Here is a 27419-nt window from a genome sequence, read left to right on the forward strand (position 1 = left end):
GAAGAGAAAGTCTATTCAGAAGGTTGGGGGGCTTTAGAATTTTATTTTTGTTTTACACCTTTGCCCTTGGAAGTTTTGCTGAAAAATGAACACACAAAAAGGCAGATTCATAAGAGAAAAGGCTTTGCAATTTAATCACTCTGTGGTTCTCCTCATGCACATAGTACCAATATCCCTGTGGGATTTAGAAGCTTATATGCCAACTTGAAGTTGCAGAAATAACAGGGGCTTGATCCTTGCAAAACAGGTTATGGGAAATAGAAGAGGAACTCTGTTGAGGGGCAATACGTAACTACCAGGAGAGACTAATTGGATCAAAGAACAGAGATAAATTTGTAAATAGTTCTCCTTGGAATTTAAATGATGCTTAGAGACTGATTATCTTATAAAAGGGTCTGCTCAGCTGTGATTACATTCTTGGTCTTTCCTATAATGCATAATGAGATAACAGGGAGGGAGAAAAGAACAATTGTTCTCGCTGGTGGAGCCATCCTGTTTTTATGTACCTAGGGAAAAGTCTCTTTAGTGTCTGTTGATCTCTAAGAGTCTTTCATTCAAAATACTCATTATATCAGGAAGCCATATTTTGGGGTGAAATTCACTACTCTCTTATAGAGATGTGGGTACAAACTCTTTGTAAAGAATGCTAAGACTTTGCTGGGTGCAGTGACTCACGCCTGTAATCCCAGCACTTTGGAGGGGCCAAGGCGGGCAGATCACTTGTGGTTAGGGGTTCAAGATCAGCCTGGTTAACATGGCAAAACCCTATCTCTATTAAAAAATACAAAAATTAGCCAGGCGTGGTGGTGGGCATCTGTAATCCCAGCTACTCGGGAGGCTGAAGGCAGGGAGAATTGCTTGAACCTGGGAGGCAGCTGTTGCACTGAGCCGAGATCACGCCACTGCACTTCAGCCTGGGTGACACAGCGAGACTGTCTCAAAAAAAAAAAAAAAAATGCTAAGACTTACTTTGGGATGCCCTTTGTCAGGCCCATCATTCTGATTAGCTCAAGGCAGGTATTATTATTTTTTTTTTAATAGAGACAGGGTCTTGCTATGTTGGCCAGGCTGGTCTTGAACTCCTGGCCTCCAGTGATTCCCCCCACCTCAGCCTCCCCAAGTGCTGTGATTACAGGTGTGAGCCACCACACCTGGCCTGGTTTTTTTGGTGGTTGTTGTTTTAATCCTATAATCCTGTGTCCGTTCTTCCTGCCTCTGAGTAGTGCTTACTCTCTCCCCTTTAGTCATTTGAAAAGTTTATCAGAAAGTGGGTGCAGTTTCAGGCTGGGTACCGTGGCTTATGCCTGTAATCCCAACACTTTGAAATGCTTAGATGGGAGGATCATTTGAGCCCAGTTCAAGATTACAGTGAGCTGTGATCGTACCATTGTGCTTCAGCCAGGGTGACAGTGCAAGAGCCTGTCTCTAAAAACAAACAAAAAATTGCTTTCACACTGTGATGCTATCATATCTCTTCTAAGCTCTTGTTGGGGCTCAGAAATTGATACCCTAAAATACAGTACTTGGTCATATTGAACTGAAGAAGCCTCAAAGTCTCTCTGACATCCCTGCCACCAACTATCTCTCCCAAAACACATCATGGAATTAAAGTTTCTTTATCTACCTAAGATCCAGACCCACCAAAAAGAGCAATTATTTTTATTTCCCCTTCCTGTAAGACCAAGAATGTAACCATGCCTGAACAGACTTTCACAAGATAATGTTCAAGTTAATCTCTGTTCCCTAATCTACTTGCTCTCCCTAGTAATGAAAGGAGTTGGCCAGCTTGCTTTAGGCAGACAGTAAGGGAATGGTCCCCAGAGAACCTCTGACCTGCCCCACAAGGGCTTACACCGGATGTTTTGTGCAGATAAGGGAACTTGCACAGGGGGCTTGCCTAAACATGCTTGCAGTGGAAGATTACTTTCCTTAACACATGCGCAGTTCAGGAAATTAATCAATATGGAGTAGCTCAGTCTAAAGGCCTGCATGCACTGGTAGGACTGGGTGGAGTTGCCAGGAATTTGAGCCTTAAGCCCTGGTATTCAACTGTGAAGAGCAAACCAGAAATCTGCTTTCAGGACCCTTCTCTTTGCTGAGAGCTTTCCTTTCACTTAATAAATTCTACTCCACTCATTCTTTGATGGCTGCATGCCTAATTCTTCCTGGCTGTGAGACAAGAACCCGGACATAGCTGAGCGAAGGAGCAAAAATCCGCAACAGTAATCCCATCAACAGAATTTCTCTTCTTCCCCTCCCATAATCTGTTTTGCCAGGATAATGTATAAGCTTTTAAGCCCTCTTGGGAAGTGGATAATCATTCTATGGTTCTCCCTGTGTACATGTTAATAAATTTGTGAGTTGATTTTTCAGCAAAGTTTCCCCAGAAGCCAAAGGGGAAATTTCCCTTGGCCCCGCCACTCTCTTTTCCCAGCTCTTCTTTTACTTTTGTTTTTATTTCCTCAGCCCAGTAGGTCACAGCCTTCTTTTTATTTCTTCTCTGTCCAAACCATCAGTATATCCTACAGGAGGGAGAGAAGCAGCTCTCTGGGAAACCGGTAAGCACCATGAGTTCTGATACTGTCTAGTACCATTTGACATATTAACATCCCTGCCACCCCTAATACGCATGGCCACGCACACACACACCACATCACATGCATCACACTAACACAAACTATGTATCACATACCACACACAGCACACACAGTACCACATACCCCACACATCACCCACACCACACTACGTGCATCATGCACACATGTGCACACACCTCCTGTGATGTGTGTTTAGTGCAACTCAGAAAGTTACTCTTTCATTTAATGCACATCACTATGCTTAGAAATATTCTAGTCACTGGGATTCATCAGTGAACAATATTGAAAAAAATCCATCCCTTATGGAACTTGCATTCTCATGGGGGAAGCAAATACTAAACAAAATAAATTAGTAAAATATTCAGTGATAAGTGCCATGGGAACAAAATAGATTTGAGAAGGTTTGGGAGGGAGAGAGGGATACACTTGCTAACAAGTGGTCAGGATAGGGTTGGTTGAGAGGCAAAATCTGAAGGAGTTGAGGAAAGGCATTCCAGGAATAGCTGAGTGCTGACTCTTCCCCACAGTGGGAACACACAGTCCAGAGCTTCTGAAGGAGACTCTAGTGACCTACTTCCCATTGTGAGTCTTTGGACTCCTGTATCCCATAATCACAGGATCAGGCCTAGCTTTACATATTGGAGATAATGCACTCCTCCTTGGGGATAGTTCAGGTTGATTTCTCCCTAGGCCTGCCTTTGGCAACATATTCCTGAAGTCTCATCTGCACCCCCTCTCTGCTTCTAATATTTGCCACTCTCTGCATGAACCAGCCCCTCCTTCCTGCAATGGGAAACAGGTGTGAGATGGGACAGCTGTCACAATCCGTTTTGCTTTTGTCTTGCTGTTATTATTGGTAATGGTAGTTTGTTTCCTTTTTAGCATTCACTAGCTTCCTTTTCCTGATCCTTTGATAGTGTTCCCAGAAAGGGGGTCCCAACCCAGACCCTAAGAGAAGGTTCTTAGATCTCGTGTGAGAAAGAATTTGGGGCAAGTCTACACAGTAAAGTGAAAGTAAGAAAGTAAAGGAATAAAAGAATGGCTACTCTACAGGCAGAGCAGCAGCTTCTGGACTAAGGATACTGATATGGTTTGGCTGTGTCCCCACCTAACTCACATCTTAAATTCTCACATATTGTGGGAGGGACCTGGTGGGAGGTAATTGAATCATGGGGGCAGGTCTTTCCCTGAGTAATTTATACTGCTGTTCTCATGACAGTCAATAAGTTTCATGAGACCTGATGGTTTTATAGGAAGGAGTTCCCCTTCACAAGCTCTTTGCCTGCTGCCATCCATGTAAGACCTGACTTGCTCCTCCTTGCCTTCTGCCATGGTTGTAAGGTCTCCCCAGACACGTGGGACTGTAAGAGCATGAAACATTTTTTCCTGGTATAAATTACTCAGTCTCAGGTATGTCTTGATCAGCAGTGTGAAAATGGACTAATACAGATACTTACAGTTATTTCTTGATTATGTACTAAACAAGGGGTGGATTATTCATATGTTTTCCAGGAAAGATGTGGGCAATTCCCAGAACCGAGGGTTCCTCCCCTTTTTAGACCATATAGGGTAACCTCCTGACATCGCCATGGTATTTATAAACCACTATGGAGCTGGTGGGAGTGCCTTCTAACATGCTAACACATTATAATTAGTGTATAATGAGCAATGAGAATGACTAGAGGCCACTCTTGTTGCCATCTTGGTTTTGGTGGGTTTTGGCCAGCTTCTTTACTGCAACCTATTTTATCAGCAAGGTCTTTATGACCTGTGTCTTGTGCCAACTGCCTGTTTCATCCTGTGACTTACAATGCCTAACTTCCTGGGAATGCAGCCCAGTAGGTCTCAGCCTTATTTTACCTAGCCCCCATTCAAAATGGACTCATTCTGGTTCGAAAACCTCTGACAACAGGACAGATCTGGAATGAGCCATGCCTGGGTACCGAGTCACATCCACAACAATGAAAGTCGTAGATATCTGCAAGGACTCATTGTGGGACCAAGGATTCAGGGGCTCATTCTTTCTCCTCTCTCTGTGTGCTGGTTGCCTTAAGAGTAGAATGTCCCATGCTATGCATTGGGTCTGCAACCATCATGCCAGGGCATGATGAATCGTAGGTGGCAAAACAACAGAAGGCTCTGTGAGAATCCAGGAGGGTGCAGTGCTGAAGAGTCTTCTGCTTGGTATAGGAAGAAAGGAACGTGTTTCCCAATCTTGCCTTTATTTTGAGGAGTTGGACCAGAGAGAGGGATTGCAGCTGGGCCAAACTCCATGTTCCCTTGGCTATCAGGGTCAGCAGACAGGCCAAGGGCCCAGACAGGCCAGTGGCTCCCAGAATTCAAGTTTAATTTCTCCTCCCACTTGTGTCCTGAGCTCCCCTTGCTGGTTCCCTTGGACCACGGCATCTACTTAAGCCAGCACTTATTATGTTCTTATCATAAATGCCTCTTACACCTGAGACTTATAAATGTGACAAGCTCTTATTGTGAGATAGTAATCCAGGTTTTTTCCCCATGAAATAATAATTCTAACTTGGGTGGTGATAGTACTTTTCCTTTCATTTTGAAGTGGAGAAGCTGGAGCTGAGTCATTAAGGACTTGACCCTGGACCCCACAGCCTTTTCTCCACAGAGCACAAAGCAGAGTGATGGTCCCAGGGATCCCACACAGCTCTAAGCTGGGGGCACTTACTGCTGGGCCACTAGTGACTCCGATTTTCTGTCCTGGCTGACCCTGGCTATTGAAGAAGATCTGAGTCCTGCAGAAGGACAGCAAGGAGAAAAACACGACACAGAACGGGACAGAGAAGAATAGAAAGCTGACTTAGATGAATTTTGTGATGCCAATGAGTCCTACTGCTGTTACCATCCCTTTTTCCACCACACCCTTCAGAGCAGTTATAGAACCACAAGCAACCCAGAAATAGCAAAAAAGTAACATCAGCTAGGAAGGCTTAAGGACTCCCAAGGGAGTTGGTGGCAAAAGTAAAAGATCTCAAATCAGAGTCTGTGAACTGATTCTCTGCAGGCTTCCTGTTTTTAGATACTCTGTGTTGGGGTCACATGATAGTTTACTGGGTTATTAATTGGTTCCTTCTTTTTATTGCTGTAAAAGAAGGATTTTTTTTCCTACGTTTCCCCCTACTTTACCGGAGAGGCTGAGTGCAAATGATATGAGCAATGTCATTAGTTTTCTCCTAAATCTTATGAGCCCCGCCTCCCACAGTAGTTTCACTTCTCAGTTTAATCCGGTCTGAGTTAACTTCCTGACCCAGGAAGTGGCAGCTACAGAGGGAACTAGCAGCGAATATGTAAGTGTCTGAGCAGTGAAGGTTATGGAAAAGGTCCAGGCTAAGGTTTTCTCAGTGGATATGTGAGTGTGTACTGGTGGCAGGTGGGGTGGGGAATATATTTCCTGACAGCAGGGCCCCTCCAACTCTGAAAATGGTCAGGACTTTCTTTGTTTTACAGCTCTCACCTCTTTCCTGCTCTTTCTTTCACCAGACTTCACACCAAATCTCAGAAGATTCAGAACTTAGATGAGTGGGGCCCAGGACAGGAACCCTGGAGCCTTGGAAGGAGGGGAGCCCCATCTCCCCAGAAGCACAGTAACCCCAGCAGAGAGGGGCCTGGTGTATCACTGGAGGAAATAGCCTGCCAAGGAATACACATCTTCAGAAGAAATTGTGTGGCTTCAAGAGACTGATCTGATTGTGAGAGGAAAACAGCCTACCCGGTAACTGTAGTTAAATTACTGTTTTTTATTCTAGGCACTCTTCAAACTTCCTCCTGACTCTGCCCCTGTCCTAGAGGAGCTCCCAGGAGTAGGGGTGTGGGGGCAGGCGAGGGGAGGGATGGGGGGTGCAGGGAGAGCCCAGCTAGGTTCTCAGAAGAGGCAGGCTTTTTTGCTCCTGGTCACTCCTCTGTTGCCTATCCCTAGCCTCCCCCATCTTCTTTTTGCCTTCCCTACCTCCTTGGGTCTGCAAACTCTTTATGTTGCAATCACTCTGAACATGTCTCTTGAGATAGGTCCTGTCCTGGAGAAGAGATATTAATAGTAAACTCCCCAGTTCTGCAGGAGCTCTGATCCCATAGAAATAACTGCTCCTCAGGACCAAACCCTCTGCTCTGCAGCCTTCTTTCCAATTCTTATTCCCTCAGTTTAGGGAGAGGGCACAAAAAAGGATAAACCAGTTCTTCTGGTTGTTCTGGTTGCCTTGATTGCTTCCATTATCCTCCTGGTTGGGTCTCTAGCAAGACGTTATTAGCCAGGGAAGTCCCACTTAGGCACCCCTCTCTCTGCAGGAGAGGTATTCACTATTCTCCTTTCTCTTTCTTTTGCCTATTATACCTCTGCTCCTGAAAGCAAAAACAACAACAACAACAAAAAACACAAACAAACAAAAAACAACCGACCTTATTAACCAGTGTTGGTTGTTGTTCTTTGTGGGGGATGGGGGGGATCGGATCGAGGTGGAGTCAAATTTGATTGTCATGATGGTGTAGGAGCCAAGGGAACACTTCCCCTTTGCCTTCTGAAGTTCACTGAAAAATCAACTCACAAAAGGCAGGCTAATTGGAGAAAAGGCATACAAATTTATTAACAGGTACATGGGCTAGAATCACAGAGTGATTACCCCCTCTGCCATTGGGGGTAGATACTTATGTAGCCTTATTTATAAATACTTATGTATAAATACATAAATATAAATATGTATGCATATATTTACATATGTATAAATATGTATGTATACTGTATAAATATGTATATATAACATATTTATACATGTATACATATTTATTTCAGAGGGGAAGGGTGATATCAGGAGAATATAGGTAATCCTGTTGAGGGGCAGTAAATGATTACTAGGGAGAATAAATGAATATTCGGGAGGATGAATGAATGGAGGGACAGAGTTTAACTTGTAAATGGTTCTCTTTGGAAAATGAATGAGCCTGAGAGACAGACATTATTTTATGAAAGTGTCTGATTAGGTCTGGTTACGTTCTTAGTCCTCTTTTCTTCAATACAAAATGAGATAATAGGAGTTGGAAGGAAAAACAATTGTTCTTCTTGTCTAGTGTGACTGGTCTTTATGTAGATAGGGGAAAAGTCTCTTCCAGCATCTGCTGATCTCTAAGGGCCTTTAATTCAAAATACTCATTATACCAGGGAGTCATATATTGGGGTGAAGCTCCCCATACTCCTTCAATGGAATCTGTCACAGATCACCCAATTGCATAAGTGTTACTACCAATTACAAAGAGTAATTCTGGTACCAATTATTCTTTTTTTTTTTTAAGACAGATTCTCACTCTTTCACCCAGGCTGGAGTGCAGTGGTGTAATCTGGGCTCACTGCAACCTCCCCCTCCAGAGCTCAAGTCAGTCTCCTTCCTCAGCCTCCTGAGCAACTGGGATTACAGTTGTGCACCACCACGCCTAGCTAACTTTTTGTATTTTTAGTAGAGATGAGATTTTGCCATGTTGGTCAGGCTGGTCTCAAACTCCTGACCTCAGGTGATCCGCCCGCCTCAGCTTCCCAAAGTGCTGAGATTACAGGCGTGAGCCACCGTGCTGGCCTGGTAACAATTATTCTTGAAGTTAACTAGAATCAGAAAGAGTTTCACACTCCCTGAGTTCTCTCTTCTACAGCTTTTGTGAGGAAGCCTGCATTGCTTCTCCCAGAACTTGGTCCAAGGTAACTTTCTGTGATAACGGAATGTTGTATATTGAGGCTGTTATGTAGCCACTAGTCACATGCAACTATTAAGCAATTGAAATGTGGCAAGTGGAACAGAAAAACTGAATTTTTTCATTTTAATTTTTATTAAGTTAAATTTAAATTCCTACTCATGATAGTGGCTACTGTATTAGCTACACAGCTAGACGTTTGTGTATCCTCTAAATTCCAATGCATTTCTTCTTTCCGGAGAGAAGACTTTAGCTGGACATGGTGGCACATGCCTGTAGTCCCAGCCACTCTGCCAGGGTGAGGCAGGAGGATTGCTTGAACCCAGGAGGTCAAGGCTGCTGTGAGCTGTGGTCTTGCCACTGCACTCCACTACAGCCTGGGCAAGACAATGAGAACTTGTCTTATAAGAAAAGAAAAAGAGGCTGGGCGTGGTGGATCATGCCTGTAATCCCAGCACTTTGGGAGGCTGAGGCAGGTGGATCACAAGGTCAAGAGATAGAGACCATCCTGGCCAACCAACGTGGTGAAACCCCATCTCTATTAAAAATACAAAAATTCACGGGGCGTAGTGGCACACACCTGTAGACCCAGCTACTACTCGGGAGGCTGAGGCAGGAGAATCGCTTGAACCCGGGAGGCGGAGGTGCAGTGAGCTGAGATCGCATCACTGCACTCCAGCCTGGGCGACAGAGTGAGACTCCGTCTCATTAAAAAAAAAAAAAAAAAAAAAAAATTAGAAGACTGAGGAAAGAAAAATAATTAAATAATTTAGAGCAGTCTGAGCTAATGTGAGGTATGCAAAATTTATCAGGACAAGTGAGGCAGGAGTATGGGTCTTCAGTTAAGACCCCATGTTTAAAAGCATTTTGTTCCTGACTGGCTGCCTCATCTATTACCTACATATTCCTGAGATTTGTAATACAAAGAACAATGTATAGCCAGTCAAAAGCGTATGCTATTTTAATGTAAATTCTTGGTAAACAACTTTAAAACTGCTTTAAAACTGCTTTTTTTCCTTTAAACAACCACTTGTAACTGCTTGCTAATGAGGGCAACTTGAAACTGCACCTGGGTTGCAGTTCTCAAACGTGGCCCAAACAACCTCAGCCTCAACTTCTTCCTTTTAGGTCCTCTTTTCTTCAATACAAAATGAGATAATAAGGGTTGGAAGGAAAACCTTCAAGACCTATGGAAGTCAGTTGCAGCCGGCTCATCACATAGAGGTGCAGTTGAGGTGTATTTTCATTACGGTGGAAAATTCTGGCTGCTTCATCTCCATCTCTAGAGCCAATATTGGAGCTTTTCAATAAAAGCTATGGCCTCAACCACCAGCACCAAGAAGATGATGGAGGAAGCCACCTGCTCCATCTGCCTGAGCCTGATGACGAACCCAGTAAGCATCAACTGTGGACACAGCTACTGCCACTTGTGTATAACAGACTTCTTTAAAAACCCAAGCCAAAAGCAACTGAGGCAGGAGACATTCTGCTGTCCCCAGTGTCGGGCTCCATTTCACGTGGATAGCCTCCGACCCAACAAGCAGCTGGGAAGCCTCATTGAAGCCCTCAAAGAGACGGATCAAGAAATGTCATGTGAGGAACACGGAGAGCAGCTCCACCTGTTCTGCGAAGACGAGGGGCAGCTCATCTGCTGGCGCTGTGAGCGGGCACCGCAGCACAAAGGGCACACCACAGCTCTTGTTGAAGATGTATGCCAGGGCTACAAGGTGAGTGTGTGGGCCAGGGGACCTTGGTAAGTACCAAGTCTTATCCTGCTCCCCAGGAGCTGAGATAATTTAACCTGAAACCTAACATTATGACTTGGAAATACAGCTTTCATCATGTCATTCTTCTGAAAAATAGTTTATGATGATTTCTTGCTCAATTATCTAGACTGTCCATTCTGACCTTCAATGGGATGGTTGGACTCTTATCTCTATCCATTTGTGTTATGATGAATTTCTCTTTGCTTTAGGACAGGTTGTTCTCAAACCAAACACCCGCATTTTTTCTTATTTCACACCATGAATATCATTTGAAAAACCACAATATGTAAAGCCGTGCAGTAGGGCCTGAAAACAGGGAAGAAAGACTCATCACCTTTTAGGTATCTACAGTCTAGTAAAGAAAACAAACTATCAAAAATGCCTGCCTGGATGTCCCTGGTTTTGGTGGTGGGGAGGGACATTTAGGGTAGAGAGTGGTTCATCTTAGAAGTAACTCCTGAAGGACACATAAAAATTGAACACCTATTGGGGGAATTTTCATTTGGGGAATGAAGGGTCAGTGACATTGAAAATATCACTCTGGTACCTCTACTTTTTTTTTTCTTTTTTTTGAGATAGGGTCTTGCTCTGTATCCCAGGTTGGAGTACAATGGTGCAATCTCGGCTCACTGCAGCCTCAACCTCCTGGGGCTCAAGCAATCCTCCCACCTCAGCCTCCCAAGTAGCTAGGACTACAGGGATGCCCCACCATACCTGGATAATTTTTTTATTTTTTGTAGAGACATGGTCTGCCTTTCTTGCTTATGCTGGCCTCAAACCCCTGGTCTCCCTCCCATCTCAGCCTCCCAAAATGCTGGGATTAGAGGCATGAACCACTGTGCCCAGCTACTCTGGCATGTCTATAATAAAAGGAATATCAAGGAGTAAAATTCAAACTATCCATATAAGAAAGGGAGGAGAGGGCAGATTTTAAGCAAGATTCAGGAAGAAGAGTCAAAGATTTGGAAATGCTTGGTTGTGGAAGGTAAAGCAGAGGGAGAGGTTTTGTGTACCATCCAGATTTCTTGCCAGAAAGCATATTAAGGAAGGTGAGACTTTGCTGTTGGCAGTATGGAGGAATGGGCATAGTCCTGATGTCCTTTTTCCTTCTCTATCCTGCCTAAATTTGAGGAAAATTTTGTCCCCAGTGTCAGGCTCCTTATTCTGTCCTCCATGAGGCAGAGGTGGTCTTGTATGAAGGCTCTAAGTCCTTCTAAGGACATGTCAATCCTGACCACCACTCAGCTCATGGCAGCTCTTCCTTAAACTCCATGGAGCAGCTAATAACTGCGATGATGATATTCCCACTTGAATTACTTTTCCACCAAGTAGTAAGAAAAGGAGCCAGCTTATGTTGAAGTTGAGTTTGGTCACTTACTAGATGGGCAATTTTGGGCATGTTATTTAATGTCTTGACACCTTGGTTTCTCCATCTGTAAATGGAGATAATAGCAGTGTTCTCCCTCCCTAAAACACATACACAGGAGGTGGTTATAAGCTTTGAGGACATTAAAATATAGAATGCATAGAATAGCACTTGGCATATAGCAAGGACAATGTCATCTTTTGCTAAAACAGTTACATAGAGCCCTTTCCTGAGAATGCTCGAGAACTAATGAGTATACTTGTTGGGTTTACAGAGGACAGGAGACAATTCTTTTAGCATTGTCTACAATTAGCAGTTTGGGTCAGCTTCAAATCACTTTCGATAGAAATATGAGAAACTGTTTTGAAGAATAAGCTAAAAGCTTGACATGAATACTAAATCATTTTCAATTGGATTCATGATACCATTGTTCAAAAGATACCAGAATTCCCATCTTCCATGAACTGTTTCTAATAACCAGCTGGCATCCTGATTTTTCCTGACTCATAAGACACAAAATTTCATGTGTGCCAAACACTGGTATTGGTTTTGCTTGGTTCAGCATGTTATTTTACAATATCTTTTAGATGATGGTTACCTTGTTCTACATACAACTTTTTCCTGGCAGGACTATAGTGGTGGATGTAGCTCAGGCTCTGGGTCAGCAGATGAGGTTGCAACTGTTGCTCCACCACCTGGCAGTCATAGAGCCCTTTGGGCAAGTTATTTTACCCCTTTCTTAGTCTCATTTTCTACAGCACAGAAATGATGTTTAAAATCCTACCCACTATTCAGGGTTGCCAAGGGGATCAGTATGTTCCTGCACATACAGGCTTTAGCATGCTCTCCAGCAAAAAACAATGAGGACTCAATAAATATTCACTATTATTCAAATATATCTTAGAAGATTGGGATTCCCCCTAGGTCCCTAATGAAGAGTCAAATTGAATAGGCTTCACTTATCAAATTTTTCCTTCAGGAAAAGCTCCAGAAAGCTGTGACAAAATTGAGGCAACTTGAAGACAGATGTACGGAGCAGAAGCTGTCCACAGCAATACGAATAACTAAATGGAAAGTAAGAATCTGACTTCATTGATCTCAAGCTATTTTCCATTCTAGAACTTAGTCATAGGGGATGATTGAAGAAAAGCACAATGAGGATTTATTCTCACTAAACCAGATCGAAAAAATGAAACCCAAGGAAGAAACCATTATTTGTATTTATGCTCCTGGTTCCAGGTTTACATCCATGAGTATTTAGCACCAACCCCTTCCATCTTTAAACCATAGTTGGCTGGGATTCCTGCTACTTCAGTCAGAAGAAGCAGAATTAGTATACCTATTTACCTAGAAAAAGCACTGACTGGGTCTCAAATTTTAAATACCTCAAAAGAAACCTGGTTTGCAGGCCTCAACTTATTACCCTGGCACTTTTACCACAGTGGAGCATCTGGCTCTCAACTTTACAGGTACAGAAACCAACCTTTGTGAACACTTAGAAAACAGGATCACTCCAGATTGAAATTCATACTACTCAAGCTCATGAGGCTGATGAAAGAAATATACTTTATTTATTTATTTATTTTTAAATTATTATTATTTTTTGAGATGGAGTCTTGCTGGAGTGTAGTGGTGCGATCTCAGCTCGCTGCAACGTCCACCTCCCGGGTTCAAGCAATTCCCCTGCCTCAGCCTCCTGAGTAGCTGGGATTACAGGCATGCGCTACCATGCCTGGCTAATTTTTTGTATTTTAGTAGAGACGGGGTTTCACCATGTTGGCCAGGATGGTCTGAGTCTCCTGACCTCATGATTCACCCACCTCAGCCTCCCAAAGTGCTGGGATTACAGGCGTGAGCCACTGCACCCGGCCTATACTTGATTTATAAGTACATCATAAGTAATGCAACAACCTACACACTTGCAACTACAAACTTTCGGACAATTTCCGTGGCTGACTAACTTCCACATTATCAGAGCCACATTCTTTTATGGAAATATTTAGGTTCGTGCAAAAGTAATTGCGGTTTTTGCCATTAAAGTAAAGGCAAAAACCTCAATTACTTTTGCACCAAACTTTGTATTTATATAATTCACTAGCTTGCAGTAAAATCCCACAAACTGATGACCAATTTTCTCTCTTTCAAGAGTCCTTTCTAACCTCTACCCTGATCTTTGTTTGTGGATGTTGCTCTTGAGCTCCTGAGTACATTCTTACTTCCCCCATTTCTAGGATCTTGGGCAATGGGGAAGACCTTGATTGTAACTAACATATATGAAAACTCGTCTATACAAGAGTTAAAGCTGCACCTGTCTCCTACACAAAAATTCCACCTCATCCTAAGTCAAAGACCCTTCTTCTACATCATAGTCATCAAAACACTGTATGAATTTATTTTTATTTTTTAATTTTTATTTTTTTAAGATAAGTAGAGAGTTTATTTGGGCCAAGTTTGAAGACTGCAATCCGAGAACATAGATTCAAGTTGCCCTGAATACACACTCCCCCTGCCTTAATTTAGACAGCACTAATGGAAATTGCAACTTTACATCTCCTCAGATGAGAGTTTCACTTGATTTCTGTCAGTCTTACACATAGGAATGCTTAAGATGACCCTAGGGTAGTAGAACAATATTTCTCAGTTAACCATAATAAATGCCTGCCACACTCAGAGCTCCCCCTGCCAAGAATTATGGACCCTCTTACCAGCCTGGTTGTCTTAAAATCCAGTCTGGGTGATGTTCATTATAAGCTTTTACTTCAAGAAAATCGCTCCAACTCAGAAATCTAACTTCTTAAATCATAAGTAAAAACTTCTTTTTATCCTTGTAACTGATAAAGTGTTTGAACTTGGCCCTAGTTTCACAATTAAATTATCTAGCATTCCTAACCCAGCTTTCTCCTGTGTCTTGGCTGAGGAACAAGAAAATTAATTGGGTGACTATAAGGAATCTGAGACAACCTTTTCCACATCTGAGTGCCTGCCTCCCACACATGACTCTGCAGCAGGAAACTGGGGCCATTCTTCCAGCTTCAGTGACTCATGAGAAAATAATGTCCCAGTGGCTGATTGTGTGTGTGTGTGTGTTTGTGTGAAAATATATATAACACTTAAGCATTTAACCACTTTTAAGTATACAGTTCAGTAGAATTAAGTGCTTTTACATTGTTACATTGTTGTGCAACCATCACCATTCCCATCTCCAAACTGCAACTCAGTTTCATCTTTCATCTTCTAAACTGAAACTCACTACCCATTAAACAATAACTTTCCATTTTCTGGTCTTGCCAACACCTTGTAACCACTATTTTACTTTCTGTCTCTATGAACTTAACTATTCTAGATGCCTTGTATAAGCAAAGTCTTACAATATTTGCCCTTTTGTTTCTGGCTTATTTTGCTTGAATGTCTTCAAGGCTTATCATGTAGTAGCGTGTGTCAGACTTTTATTCTTGTTTATCCATTCATCCATAGATAGACATTTGGTTTACTTCCACCTTTTGACCATACTTTCTTGACTCCAGGAGAAGGTACAGATTCAGAGACAAAAAATCCAGTCTGACTTTAAGAATCTCCAGTGTTTCCTACATGAGGAAGAGAAGTCTTATCTCTGGAGGCTGGAGAAAGAAGAACAACAGACTCTGAGTAGACTGAGGGACCATGAGGCTGGTCTGGGGCTGAAGAGCAATGAACTCAAGAGCCATATCCTGGAACTAGAGGAAAAATGTCAGGGCTCAGCCCAGAAATTGCTGCAGGTGAGGCTGTGTACTTGGAGTAGGGAAAAAAGGTATGTTATTGTGCTATTAAAGGAGAATGGTAAGGAAGCATGGGAAGATAAAGTAATGTTTCTTTTAGATGTACATCAGTGCCATCAGGCTGGCCTCCACTAATCTATAGGGTACCTTTATGTCAATTAGAAAAATAAACTTCTGAGGGAACAAGCTTGGCCAAATGAAACCACGGGATAACATTCACCACTGTTTGCCTCCTTGGCCCATGTGCAGAGAACCCTGGTTGTTGACTCTCTCCTGAAATACTCCACTAGGTGACTGATGGGTGATGAAGCGGGGCAGCCAAAATGAGTGATAACCTTTTCCCTGATTTGCTTGTAGAACCCTTGCTCCAGAGCTTTTATGGTACAATCTACAGCTTTATCTGTAGGAAGATAAACATCTGGAGCCATTAATTCTGGTTCTAACTAACAGGATTGGTGACTATACTGTAAGGTTGAGTGTATAGCATGATTGCTTTACCACTGTGTGATACCTGCTACCACCATCTTAGTGGCCCAGTCTCAGGGCTGTGCACAGATTCACCACTAAGGACCTTTATGATAAGTGTTCTCTAATCTGGGCTCACTGTGAAGGAAATCCGATCACCAAAAGCTAGTCTTGACAGAGGGAGCATGGACAAAGCTCCTGGCCCTCAGACTTCAGCAAGGATGAGAATAGATGCAAATGTTGATAAACATCCTGCCATGCTGAATCTCCCAGAAGCTGGTAGGAATTATTCCATCTGGGTATCCATCAATATCTAAGACTGGTGGGAATTACTTTGTTTGAGTATCCATCAATATCTAAGACTGGGGTAACTCTACTTCTTTGGGTAAAGCAAAGAAGAATAGCCCTGCATGACAAGCCCCATGAAATACCGGTATTCCCATGCTTACCTTTTCTTTTTGTTTCTTTATAGAATGTGAAAGACACTTTGAGCAGGTAAGTCCTGTGTGAATGCAGGAGGGGAAGGATGTGCATATATAGAACTGAATGGAATGCACCTCTGAAGAAATCTCTGGCCTTTGCTTATTCTAGGAGTTGGGCTGTGAAGCTGGAAACATCAGAGGCCATCTCCTTGGAACTTCATACTATGTGCAATGTTTCCAAGCTTTACTTCGATGTGAAGAAAATGTTAAGGAGTCATCAAGGTATGTGCACTAAAGAATTCCTGAATACTGTGGATAGAAGGGGCCTTATGCAGTAACCAAGTTTACCACCTGTCCCTCGGCAGGCTCACAGCCAGAGAGGTTGTTTAGTTAATTTCAGTAGAGCTTTCATACTTTCTCTAGTAAGTATGATTCACTGCTTAGTGAATGTGATGAGCATTGCATTCTGGTTATCTGCGCAAACCTTTCAAATTCTTATTCTTTCACTTATTAGCCATGTTACTCCAAGTGACTTGCTTTCCCCCTCTGAAAAATGAAAATATTAACAGCTCCTACTTCATTGAGTTATCATCAAAATTAAATGCATCAACATATACAAAGTGCTTAGCCCTGTGACTGACACATGATCATAGTACCACATCATGGTATTAGATCTGATCATAGTGTTTATTATTAATAGATCAGCCAACTCTTAGAGCAATGCAAGAATGGTAGGTGAGTATGATAGCCTAGCATTCACATATTTTAGGAACTTGACTTAGATAACACAGATGATAAATGTTACAACCAATTTACAGATTCCAAAATGTTAGAACCATTTACTGAGTTTCCTACTCCCTTGATTTTTTAAATCAGTGCTGACTATACTTTCACAAATTTGTATCCATAAGTACAAAATCAAAAAAATCCCTGAAAATGGAAAGTTTTATCATGATTCATTTGGCTGTAAAAATCTGGCCTAACCTGAAATGATTTGGTGGTTATATTAGTTATCTATTAGTACAAACAAATTACCATAATTCAGAACCTTAATACAACACCCATATATTATCTCAATTTTTGTGGTTCAGGAATCTGGGCACAGCTTAGTTGGGCCCGCTGCTTAGGGTCTGACAAGGCTGCAATTAAGGTGTTGGTCAGCCTGTGTTCTTATCTGGAGGCTAGGCTAAGGAAGAATCCACCTCCAAGCTCACTGAGGTAGCAGGCAGAATTTCTTTCCTGATGGTTGCAGGACTTTGGCCCTGGTTATTTCTGGCTGTTGGCTGGAGGTTGCCCACAGCTTCTACAGGCCACCCCTCAGCTCTTTGCACATGGGCTTATAACATGGCCAGTTATTTCTTCAGAGAGAGCTCAGGAGACAGACTCTTTAGAGAAAATCTGCCAGCAAGATGGAGTCTTACATAATGAAACGTCATCATAGAAATTATATCCCATCATCTTTGCCATATCCTATTGGTCAGAAGCAATTCATAAGCCCTGCTCACACTCAAAGACAAGAAATTTTATGAGGGTGTGAACACCAAGAGGCAGGAATCATAGAAGGCCACCCTTGAGTCTGTCTTCCACAGTGGCCAACCCTGAACGGTACTGAGATGAGACTATTTAAAAGTCTTTATTTATCCCACTTAATTTGAATAAATGTTTTGCTGCAGATATATTGATGAATTTGATTACAGGGCTCTGCCTTAGGCCGTGATGGGGTTGAACTTTAGAGTATATGCATTTTTTTGCCTTTATAACTTCTAAACTAATTTGAATGGCAAAGCCCATTTTGTTCCAGGGATTTCAGATAAGGAATTATAGACCTGTGTTCCCCTCAAATACACAACAACAAACAACAACAAAAGCCAAAAGCACTCTGTATTGCATCCTATACAGATGACAGGAAGGAAGAACAAGACTTTGTGTAAGTTTTGCTGGGATTTCACTGAGTCAATTTGCCTACTCTCATCTTTTACAGAAGGAATCATAGTATGTTTCAAGTGAAACTATTTCTTTCTTTCTTTTTTTTTTTTTTTTTTGAGACAGAGTCTCGCTCTGTCGCCCAGGGTGGAGTGCAGTGGCGCGATCTCGGCTCACTGCAAGCTCTGCCTTCCGGGTCAAATGAAACTATTTCTTAAATGGGCTTATCTTTTAACTAAATATTTCTCCCCTCTTAAACACTGTTTATTAAAATTTTTCTTTTTTTAAATTTTTTTTTGAGATGGAGTCTCGCTCTGTTGCGCAGGCTGACTTGTAGTGGCACAATCTCGGCTCACTGCAGCCTCTGCCTCCTGGGTTCCAGTGCCTCAGCCTCCCAGGTAGCTGGGATTACAGGTACACACCACCACGCCTGGCTGATTTTTGTATTTTTAGTAGAGATGGGGTTTCACAATGTTGGCCAGGCTGGTCTCGAACTCCTGACCTAGGTGATCTGCCTCCCAAAGTGCTAGGATTACAAATGTTAGCCACTGTGCCCGGCCTTATTACAAAAGTGACACGAATAAATTTTATTTTTATTTTTAAATGTATGTTTATCTATTTTATTTTACATTGCCTTCAAGCAGATGCAACAAATAAATTTTAATCAGTCAAACAATACAAAGGATATAAAGAGAAAGTTCAAGGTTTCTCCCACCCCTCTCCAATCTGACTTCTCTAGGTAGGGTGACCTATATCTTTCCCTAAGTTTGTACAAACATGTAACATATATACACTGTCCCTTCTATGTTACTCATTACTTTTTATGTCTAATATTCCATAAGAATATAATAAATATATGTAACCATATCCCTACTGATGGAGCTTCAGGCTGTTTCTAGAACTTAGTTATTACAATGTTGCTACAATAACTTTCTAGTCCATGCATCCTTATATCCTGGTGCTTTCATTTCTTTTGGGAACATACCCCAAACTGGGATTGCTGAGGTTGTTGTTAATCTTAATATATGGTACCATATTACTTGACTCAAAGTTGTAACGTATACTCCTACCAGCACCAGGAATAATGACTCACATATACTGAGCACTCTTTAGTCTGTGACAGATTAGAAAAGCTTTACTTTTCTTGGTTCTTGTTTTATATCACAGTCCTCTCTATATGGGGCATTTTTGCTTTATAGAGGAGGAAATACGACACAGAGAGGTTAGGTGAGTGTTGTAGGATCTCATAACTAGAAGGTAGTCATAGAAAGAGTCTAGAGTCTAGAAACCACTCTTTCACCATTTTGCAATGTGACAGAAGTGCAAAGTTGTTATTTACTTATCTCTTTTAGACAGGGTCTCACTCTGTCACCCAGGCTGGAGTGCAATGGCCCCATCATGGCTCCCTGCAGCCTTAAATTCCTGGGCTTAAGCAATCCTCCCACGTCAGCTTCCCCAGTAGCTGGGACCACAGGCAAGCACCACCACGTCTGGCTAATTTTTAAAAAATTTTTTGTAGAAACAATATCTCTTTATTTTGTCCAGGCTGGTCTTGAACTCCTGGGCTCAAGCAGTCCTCTCGCCTCGGCCTCCCAAAGTGTTGGGATTACAGGCATGAACCACCATCTCCGGCCTGAAGAGTATTTAATCCATCGCCTTGTGGACTGGGCATTGAGGTTGTGTGTAGTTGGGTTTTTTTGTTGTTGTTGCTGTTGCAGACAATTACTGTGAACATTCTTATCCATGCTTCCTTGTGTCCCGTGAATGTTTCCTCCAGGGAGATACCTTGGAGTGACATGCTGGTGTGAGGGATGCATATCATAATTTTACCAGATACTACAGATCTTAAAATTGTTCCAATTCTACCCCACCAGCAATATAAGAGCTCTCACTCCTCCAAAACTCCCTGAGTCTTTACTTATATAATTTACGATTTTGACAGTCTTATGGATTTAAAATGGTACCTAACTGTGTACTTAATTTCTGCTTTTCTGATTTCACTAGTGAGATTGAGATTCTTTTTGTACGTCCATTAGCCCTTCAGGCTTCTGTGATTTACCCATGATTTACTGTGGTTTAATAATTTTTATTGGGTTCTTTTCCTTATTGATTTATGGGAACTTATTATAGCTGATATCTTCTGGCATGTGGATGGCATTTTGAATTTTCATCCTGTTTTTTGATAAATAGGGTTTCAAAATTAAGTAGACACATTTTCCTTCAAGGTCTGTGTCTTTTATTTCCAAAGAGCTTAGTCATCAGTGGACAGTGAATTTTATCACCTAATTAATTTTATTAGCCCCATGTGCTATGCCTGTAATTCCAGCTACTGGGGAGACTAGGGCAGGAGGATCTCCTGAGCCCAGGAGTTCGAGGCTGTGGTAAGCTATGATCACGCCACTGTACCCAGCCTGGGCAATAGAGCTAGACCCTGTCTCTTAAAGGAGGAGGCCGGGCACAGTGGCTCACACCTGTAATCCCAGCACATTGGGTGGCCGAGGCAGGAGGATCACTTGAGGGCAGGAGTTCGAGACCAGCCTGGCCAACATAGTGAAACCCCATTTCTACTAAAAATACAAAAATTAGCCAGGCGTGGTGGTGTGCACCTGCAGTCCTAGCTACTCTGGAGGCTTAGGCAGAATTGCTTGAACCCAGAAGGCAGAGGTTGCAGTGAGCCGAGATTGTGCCACTGCACTCCAGCTTGAGCGACAGAGTAAGACTCCATCTCAAAAAAAAAAGGAGATGAAGGAGGAGGAGGAAGAGAAAGAGGTGGGGGAGGGGAAGGAAGAGGAAGAAGAAAAGGACAAAAAAATTTAGCTGTCATCTATGCTCTGATAGCATTATAATGATGATGAAGACAATTGCTAGGTTGGTGAGAGAAGGCTATATACACACCAGAACTCTCCATGTATACAGCAAGTTCATATATTTTGTTAAGTATGTCTCATTGGAGACCTTCTTTTCCTGTAACTATGACCAGTGCTCTGCCAGCTCAGTCAACAACAACATTGCATGTTGGCTCCATACCTGGACTCTTGGTCCAATTGGTAATGAAACCATCCCACCAGTGTCTTCATAATATATCTATACACACACATATATATATAGTATTCTCTCCCAGTGTCTTCATAATATATATATACACATACACACATATACAGTATTCTCTCTATATATATTTATTTATATATCTATATCTATATCCTCCCACCTCAGTTCTTACTCTGTCTCCCAGGCTGAGTGGTGCAGTAGTGCGATTATGGCTCAACCAATGAGAGGATCAATGGCGATCCTCTCATTTCAGCCTCCCCAGTAGCTGGGACTACAGGCATGGGCCACCACATCTGGCTGATTTTTAAATTTTTTTGAGGCAGCATCTCTATATACTATAGATAGATATAGTATCCTCTCTCTAATATGGGTAGAGGATACTATGTCTATATCTGTATCTATCTATCTATAGAGAAGGAATACTATATATCTAATAAGATGTAATCTATATTATATATAAAAGTCAAGCATTGATTGGTACATATATCTATTGATTACTGTGTGTATGTGTGTGTGTGTTTATATATATATTTTTTTGAGACATGCTCTCACTCTGTTGCCCAAGCCGAGTGGTACAGTGGTGCGATCATGGCTCGACCACCTGAGCTAAAGTGATCTTCTCACCTCAGCCTCCCCAGTTGCTGGGACTACAGGAACAGGCCACCATACCTGGCTAATTTTTAATTTTTTTTTGAGACATGGTCTCCCTTTGCCACCCAGGCTGGAGTGCAGTGGTGCAATCTCGACTCACTGCAATCTCCACCTTCCAGGCCCAAATGATCCTCTCACCTCAGCCTCCCGAGTAGTTGGGACTATTGGTGTGCACCACAATGCCCGGATAATTTTTCATATTTTTTGTAGAGATGGAATTTGGCCATATTGACCAGGCTGGTCTCAAACTCTTGGACTCCAGTGATGCACCCGCCTCAGCCTCCCAGTGTGCCGGGATTACAGGCTTGAGCCACTGTGCCTGGCCTGATTATTGTACACATTTTTGATGTAATGTATTATATGTGTCATATATGACAATATAGATAAATATACTAAAGATTGGGTTTTCATTTGTATATTGTAAAATACATATACTATACATATATAATATGTAGAACATATAATTCTATACATATATATGTATATGTTAACATATATAATACATACACATATAATATGTATAGTTGCATATATAAAATTTGGTTTGTTATTTATATTATTTTGTGCAGGAGTTCTATATCTATGTCTGTAAGCGGGTGCCATAATTTTCTATTCTTTGGAGGATTTGGTATGAGATTGGCATTACTCATGCCTTGACTTCTAAATTTCCTATAAAACTGACAAGATCCATTTTTGCTTGATAAAGATGCATGTTTTATTATCTGTTGGTAAAATTTAAAGTAGTGATTTTATTTCTTTAATGTTAGGTCTGCCCATGCTTTATTTGTTTTTTGAATGAGTTTTACTCAGAAATATTTTTCCTAGGAAGTAATAATTTTATCAGTGCTTTCAATTTTATTAGTAGCATAAGATTTATTATAAAGTTCTGTAATATTTAAAAAGTTTCTGTATTCATTACATTTGTGCCTTCTGTCTTACTTTGATAAATCTCATTGCAGGGATGTCTATTTTATTAAATTTTTTTTAAAAGAAGCTACTTTTTTGTTTTTCCTCTTTATTGCATTCTTGTTTTCTTTAACTTCACTGTTACATTGTTTAATATCTATTTTTTCTTTTTAAAAAATTATATTTGGCTTTCTATGTTCTTTTTAAAATTTAAATTAGATGCTTGGCTCATTAATGTTCAGCTTTTTAATTTTTCTAAGATAAGCATTTAAAGCCTACAAATTTTCCTTAAAATTCTGCTTTAGCTTCGTTATATATTTTTATAAATAGCATTTTATTATTGTTCTATTCTATACATCTTCTAATGATTTATTAGTTTACATTTCCTAATATTTAGAATCTTTTTAGTCATCTTTTTATTATTGGTTTATAATCTTATATTGAGGCTAGAGAAAATGATCTGTGTAATACAGATTTATTGAAATTTGTTCAGACTGCTTTTTGCCTAGTATTTACTCAGTTAGTACATTTTCCATCTATACCTGAGAAAACCATATTCTCTGCTTACTATTATTAAACAATTGCTGAGCTTTATGTATTGACTATGAGATTGGGCTTCTTAGATTGTTCAGACCTTCCATATCTTCCCTTATTTTTTTCTTTTGGTCTGCCTGATCTATCAATTATGGAAATAAGAATGTTAAAATATCCCATGATGATTGTAGATTTGTCAATTTCTCCTATAATTCTACAATTTTTGCTTTGTATATTAACACAATTCTAAACATGAATTCACTAATAATATAGTGCATTTATGTTTAAAATTGTGTTATCTTCTTTAGGTGACTCCTTTCATTCTTTCTTTTTTTTCTTTTTTTGAAACAGAATCTCTCTCTGTCACCCAGGCTGTAGTGTGGTGGCGAAATCTCAGCTCACTGCAACCTCTGCCTCCCCGGTTCAAGTGATTCTTGTGCTTCAGCCTCCCAAGTAGCTGGTATTACAGGCATGTGCCACAATGCCCAGCTAATTGTTGTATTTTTGGTAGAGCCAGGGTTTTGCCATGTTGGGCAGGCTGGTCTTGATCTCCTGGCTTCAAGTGATCCGCCTGCCTTGGCCTCCCAAAGTGCTGGGATTACAGGCATGAGCCACCACACCTGGCCCTCCTTCCATTCTTAATAATGCTCTGACTTAATATCTTTTGATATAATACTATAACAGTATATGACTATATTATTTATCTTTTAGCTTCCAATCTTTCTATATGTTTTTGTTGATATGTCACACCAACAGATAGGGGAAATTTAAAAAATCCAATTGATATTTTTTCTCTTAAGTGGTATTACCACCTTGTAAACATTTTAATTTCTCAACATGGGTTTTCCTGGGTCATTCAGGTAATATGAATGGAAACCCCAAACTTCTGTGAGTCAGGCTGATAAGAGCTAACTGAATAGAGTTTGAAAAAAGAGGGTATTTACAAAGGTGAGGAGTTGGGAAATCCAGAAGGATTTCCCAGAGCTAGGAACAGTTAGAGAGCCATCACCTCCTCTGGGCCTCAAGTGGCAGGTGTGGGGAGCTGCAACTATACGAGAGTGTCCCCAGAGGCAGAGGAATGCAGACCCTCCAAATCAGAGCGTGGAACTGGGGTACTGAATACTCCCAAGGCTGCTGCTTTGTGCCCTATGGTCTCCTTTGGTGCTTCCCATTGGCTGAACCAAGCAGAAGCCAGAGGGCAGAAAGCCTGGTTAATATGTCCACGTCAGCCTTCCTGGGCACAGAGCAAGACAGGGAAAAGTGAGGGAATTATTTGGAAGAACAAACAGAGAGCATCCAGCACAGGAAGTGTTTCTGAATACTTGAATTCCTTAATTGTCACAGACCAACTGATCAACATTTAACTCAGTAGCACAGTGGTTTCTTAACTCTCTTGTTAGAACATCCTATTACCATTTTTTATTTTTAAAACTGCATACCGTTCAGTACCTCACTTTAGGTTATCAGATTTTTTTTCTGTCTTGTTTGATTCTAGTCTGATATTTTTCATGTATATTGGTCCTCAGTGTATTATTATCTCATACTAATGCTTATGGAACATTATCTGAGGGGAAAGAGAAGAGCTTACAATTAAAAGTCATGGGACTAGGCATGTGTCATGAGACCTGGGTCTTCCAATAACAAGCGAAGACATTAGCTGGGTCATTTTCCCTCTCTGATTCTCAATGTTGGTGGTTATTCAGTAGAGAAGGGAAAAGGTATCTTTCTGCTCAACTGTCTCATGATTCCTGGAAGTCCTGCATGGGAGAAGAACTTTGGACAGGATGGTAACCATATTAACAGGTTAGTTCTGTACCTTGGCATCCCTGAATAATTAAGACGAAGATGATGTTGATGATATAATTATTACTACATGTTGAAGCAGGACTGGCTTGTCTGTCATAATGTAAAAGAGTCTCGGAAGATGTCCAGGGTCCAAGATCCAAAACCCCTCGTGGCCTTTGGAACACCAAGCTCTGTGTCAAAGGGTGGAAGGCTGCCCTACTGCACCACAAATCTAAGCCTAGGGCATAAAACCCCTTGTGGCTTGGATGGAACCCAGGGCTCAGGGCATAAAACCCCTCATAGCCTCTGGAAAGTGCACAGACTTGTTGGTTCCTTGCTTCTTACTCATAAACATGTCCTCTATTATCTCAAGCAGCAGAGTATATTCTATGTATGTCAAAGAAAATGCTAAACCATCACAGCTATGCTTAATGCACCACTACCTTTCTACCCCCATGTCCTCACACCCTCACCTGTTTACCCTCACGTCCTCACCACCTGCTTCTTTGTTTGATCACCAATAGTGTGGGCTCCCAGAGCTTAGGGCCTTCACAGCCTCCAATCTAGCGCTGGCCCCCTGGACCCACTTTATGCACTCTTAACTTGTCTTTTCTCATTCCTTTGACCCCGCCGGACTTTGCAGCCCCCATGGCCTGGTGTTGGGCCTGACCATCCCAACAATTACCACTTATTAGGTGGTTACCATGTACCAGGAATTTTACCAAGCATTAAGCAAACATAAGCTTGTTCAATCCTACCCACCATTTTCTGCAACAAACACGGTAATTTCCACTTTATAGTTAACAAACTGAGGCTCAGAGAGTTAAATGATGCCTAAGCTCACCCAGTTTATAAGAAACAATACTTGGGTTTGAACACAGGCTGGTTTTATTGAAAATAACTTGTGGCGGGGCATGGTGGCTCACACCTGTGTAATCCCAGCACTTTGGGAGGCCGAGGCGGGTGGATCACTTGAGGTCAGGAGTTTGAGACCATCCTGGCCAACATGGCGAAACCCCATCTCTACAGAAAATTTTAAAAAATTAGCCAGTTGTGGTGGTGCGCACCTGTAGTCCCAGCTACTCAGGAGGCTGAGGCAGGAGAATTGCCTGAATCCAGGAGGTGGAGGTTGCAGTGAGTTGAGATAATGCCAGTGCACTCCAGCCTGGGTGACAGAGCAACACTCCATCTCAAAAAAAAAAAGTAAAATAACTTGTGTTCTTCACAGCAACAAAATTATTTTTGTTTGTTTTGTTTTGTTTTTCAGTTAGTGTGACTCTGGATCCAGATACAGCTCATCATGAACTAATTCTCTCTGAGGATCGGAGACAAGTGACTCGTGGATACACCCAGGAGAATCAGGACACATCTTCCAGGAGATTTACTGCCTTCCCCTGTGTCTTGGGTTGTGAAGGCTTCACCTCAGGAAGACGTTACTTTGAAGTGGATGTTGGCGAAGGAACCGGGTGGGATTTAGGAGTTTGTATGGAAAATGTGCAGAGGGGCACTGGCATGAAGCAAGAGCCTCAGTCTGGCTTCTGGACCCTCAGGCTGTGCAAAAAGAAAGGCTATGTAGCACTTACTTCTCCCCCAACTTCCCTTCATCTGCATGAGCAGCCCCTGCTTGTGGGAGTTTTTCTGGACTATGAGGCCGGAGTTGTATCCTTTTATAACGGGACTACTGGCTGCCACATCTTTACTTTCCCAAAGGCTTCCTTCTCTGATACTCTCCGGCCCTATTTCCAGGTTTATCAATATTCTCCTTTGTTTCTGCCTCCCCCAGATGACTAAGGAAAAGAGCAGAAGCTCCTTGGTTTAACCAGCACAGAGAAAATAATGTAAATCCCATAAGGGCAGACGTTTGGTCTGTTTTCTTCGCTGTCATTTCCTTAGTACTTAGACTAGTGCTGGGATTTTAGTGGATATATAATTGATTTATGTTGAATATATGGACTTAGCAACTAAAAATACCACAGATGGTTAACCTGGACTGGGGCAAAGCAAGATAATAGTGATGATTGTAGGTTGCTGTCTCCATCTGTCTTTAATGGGTCAGGGCTTTGATTTCCAAGGGTCTTCAGGTGATGAGTAGGGGTACCCACAGGTCAGAAGGTCTGCGTTCTCCTAGTTTGTTTGCTGCCATTTGAACTCATGTGGGGAATGAAAGAAAGCTGCAATTATCCGCCAACTGCATTTAAAACAAAACAAAACAGAAAAATCAAAATAACATTGACCCTTCCAACCACTGACATGTTTAATAATCTAAGCGGCAGTCCTGGAGGCTACCAGACTTACCGAGTTATACCTGAGAAACAGCCAAGCAAAGTGTGAGAGAAGGGTTAAGACTGGCTTACAATGAGATGCTTCAAATGAAAATGGAATGATGAGTAAAACTGAACTTTGATGGGGGATTCAGTTCTGGAAAAGAAGTTGGTATTTTCCAGTCTGCTAGGACCAATTACCTTGAAATATTTTAAAATCTCAGTAAATAGTTATTGCTGAAA

The 27419-nt window shown here is 41.7% G+C and overlaps 1 protein-coding gene across 2 annotated transcripts; it reads left to right on the forward strand.

Annotated features, from left to right (window-relative positions):
- The first annotated feature begins 5705 nt into the window (after positions 1-5705).
- TRIM38 (tripartite motif containing 38) lies at positions 5706-27419 on the forward strand. Of its 2 annotated transcripts, none has more exons than XM_054491343.2 (8): positions 5706-5908; positions 6102-6333; positions 9420-10018; positions 12403-12498; positions 14948-15178; positions 16116-16138; positions 16235-16347; positions 26183-27419. In XM_054491343.2, the coding sequence occupies exons 3-8, from the start codon at positions 9608-9610 to the stop codon at positions 26704-26706; spliced, it is 1398 nt and encodes a 465-aa protein (XP_054347318.1). In that variant the 5' UTR covers positions 5706-5908; positions 6102-6333; positions 9420-9607; the 3' UTR covers positions 26707-27419. The 2 variants fall into 2 exon arrangements, with proteins under 2 accessions (XP_054347318.1, XP_054347317.1); XM_054491342.2 differs by having other exon boundaries at positions 5858-5970.

This window comes from Pongo pygmaeus, chromosome 5 (assembly GCF_028885625.2).
Source record: "Pongo pygmaeus isolate AG05252 chromosome 5, NHGRI_mPonPyg2-v2.0_pri, whole genome shotgun sequence".
In the NCBI taxonomy this organism is placed as follows: domain Eukaryota; kingdom Metazoa; phylum Chordata; class Mammalia; order Primates; family Hominidae; genus Pongo; species Pongo pygmaeus.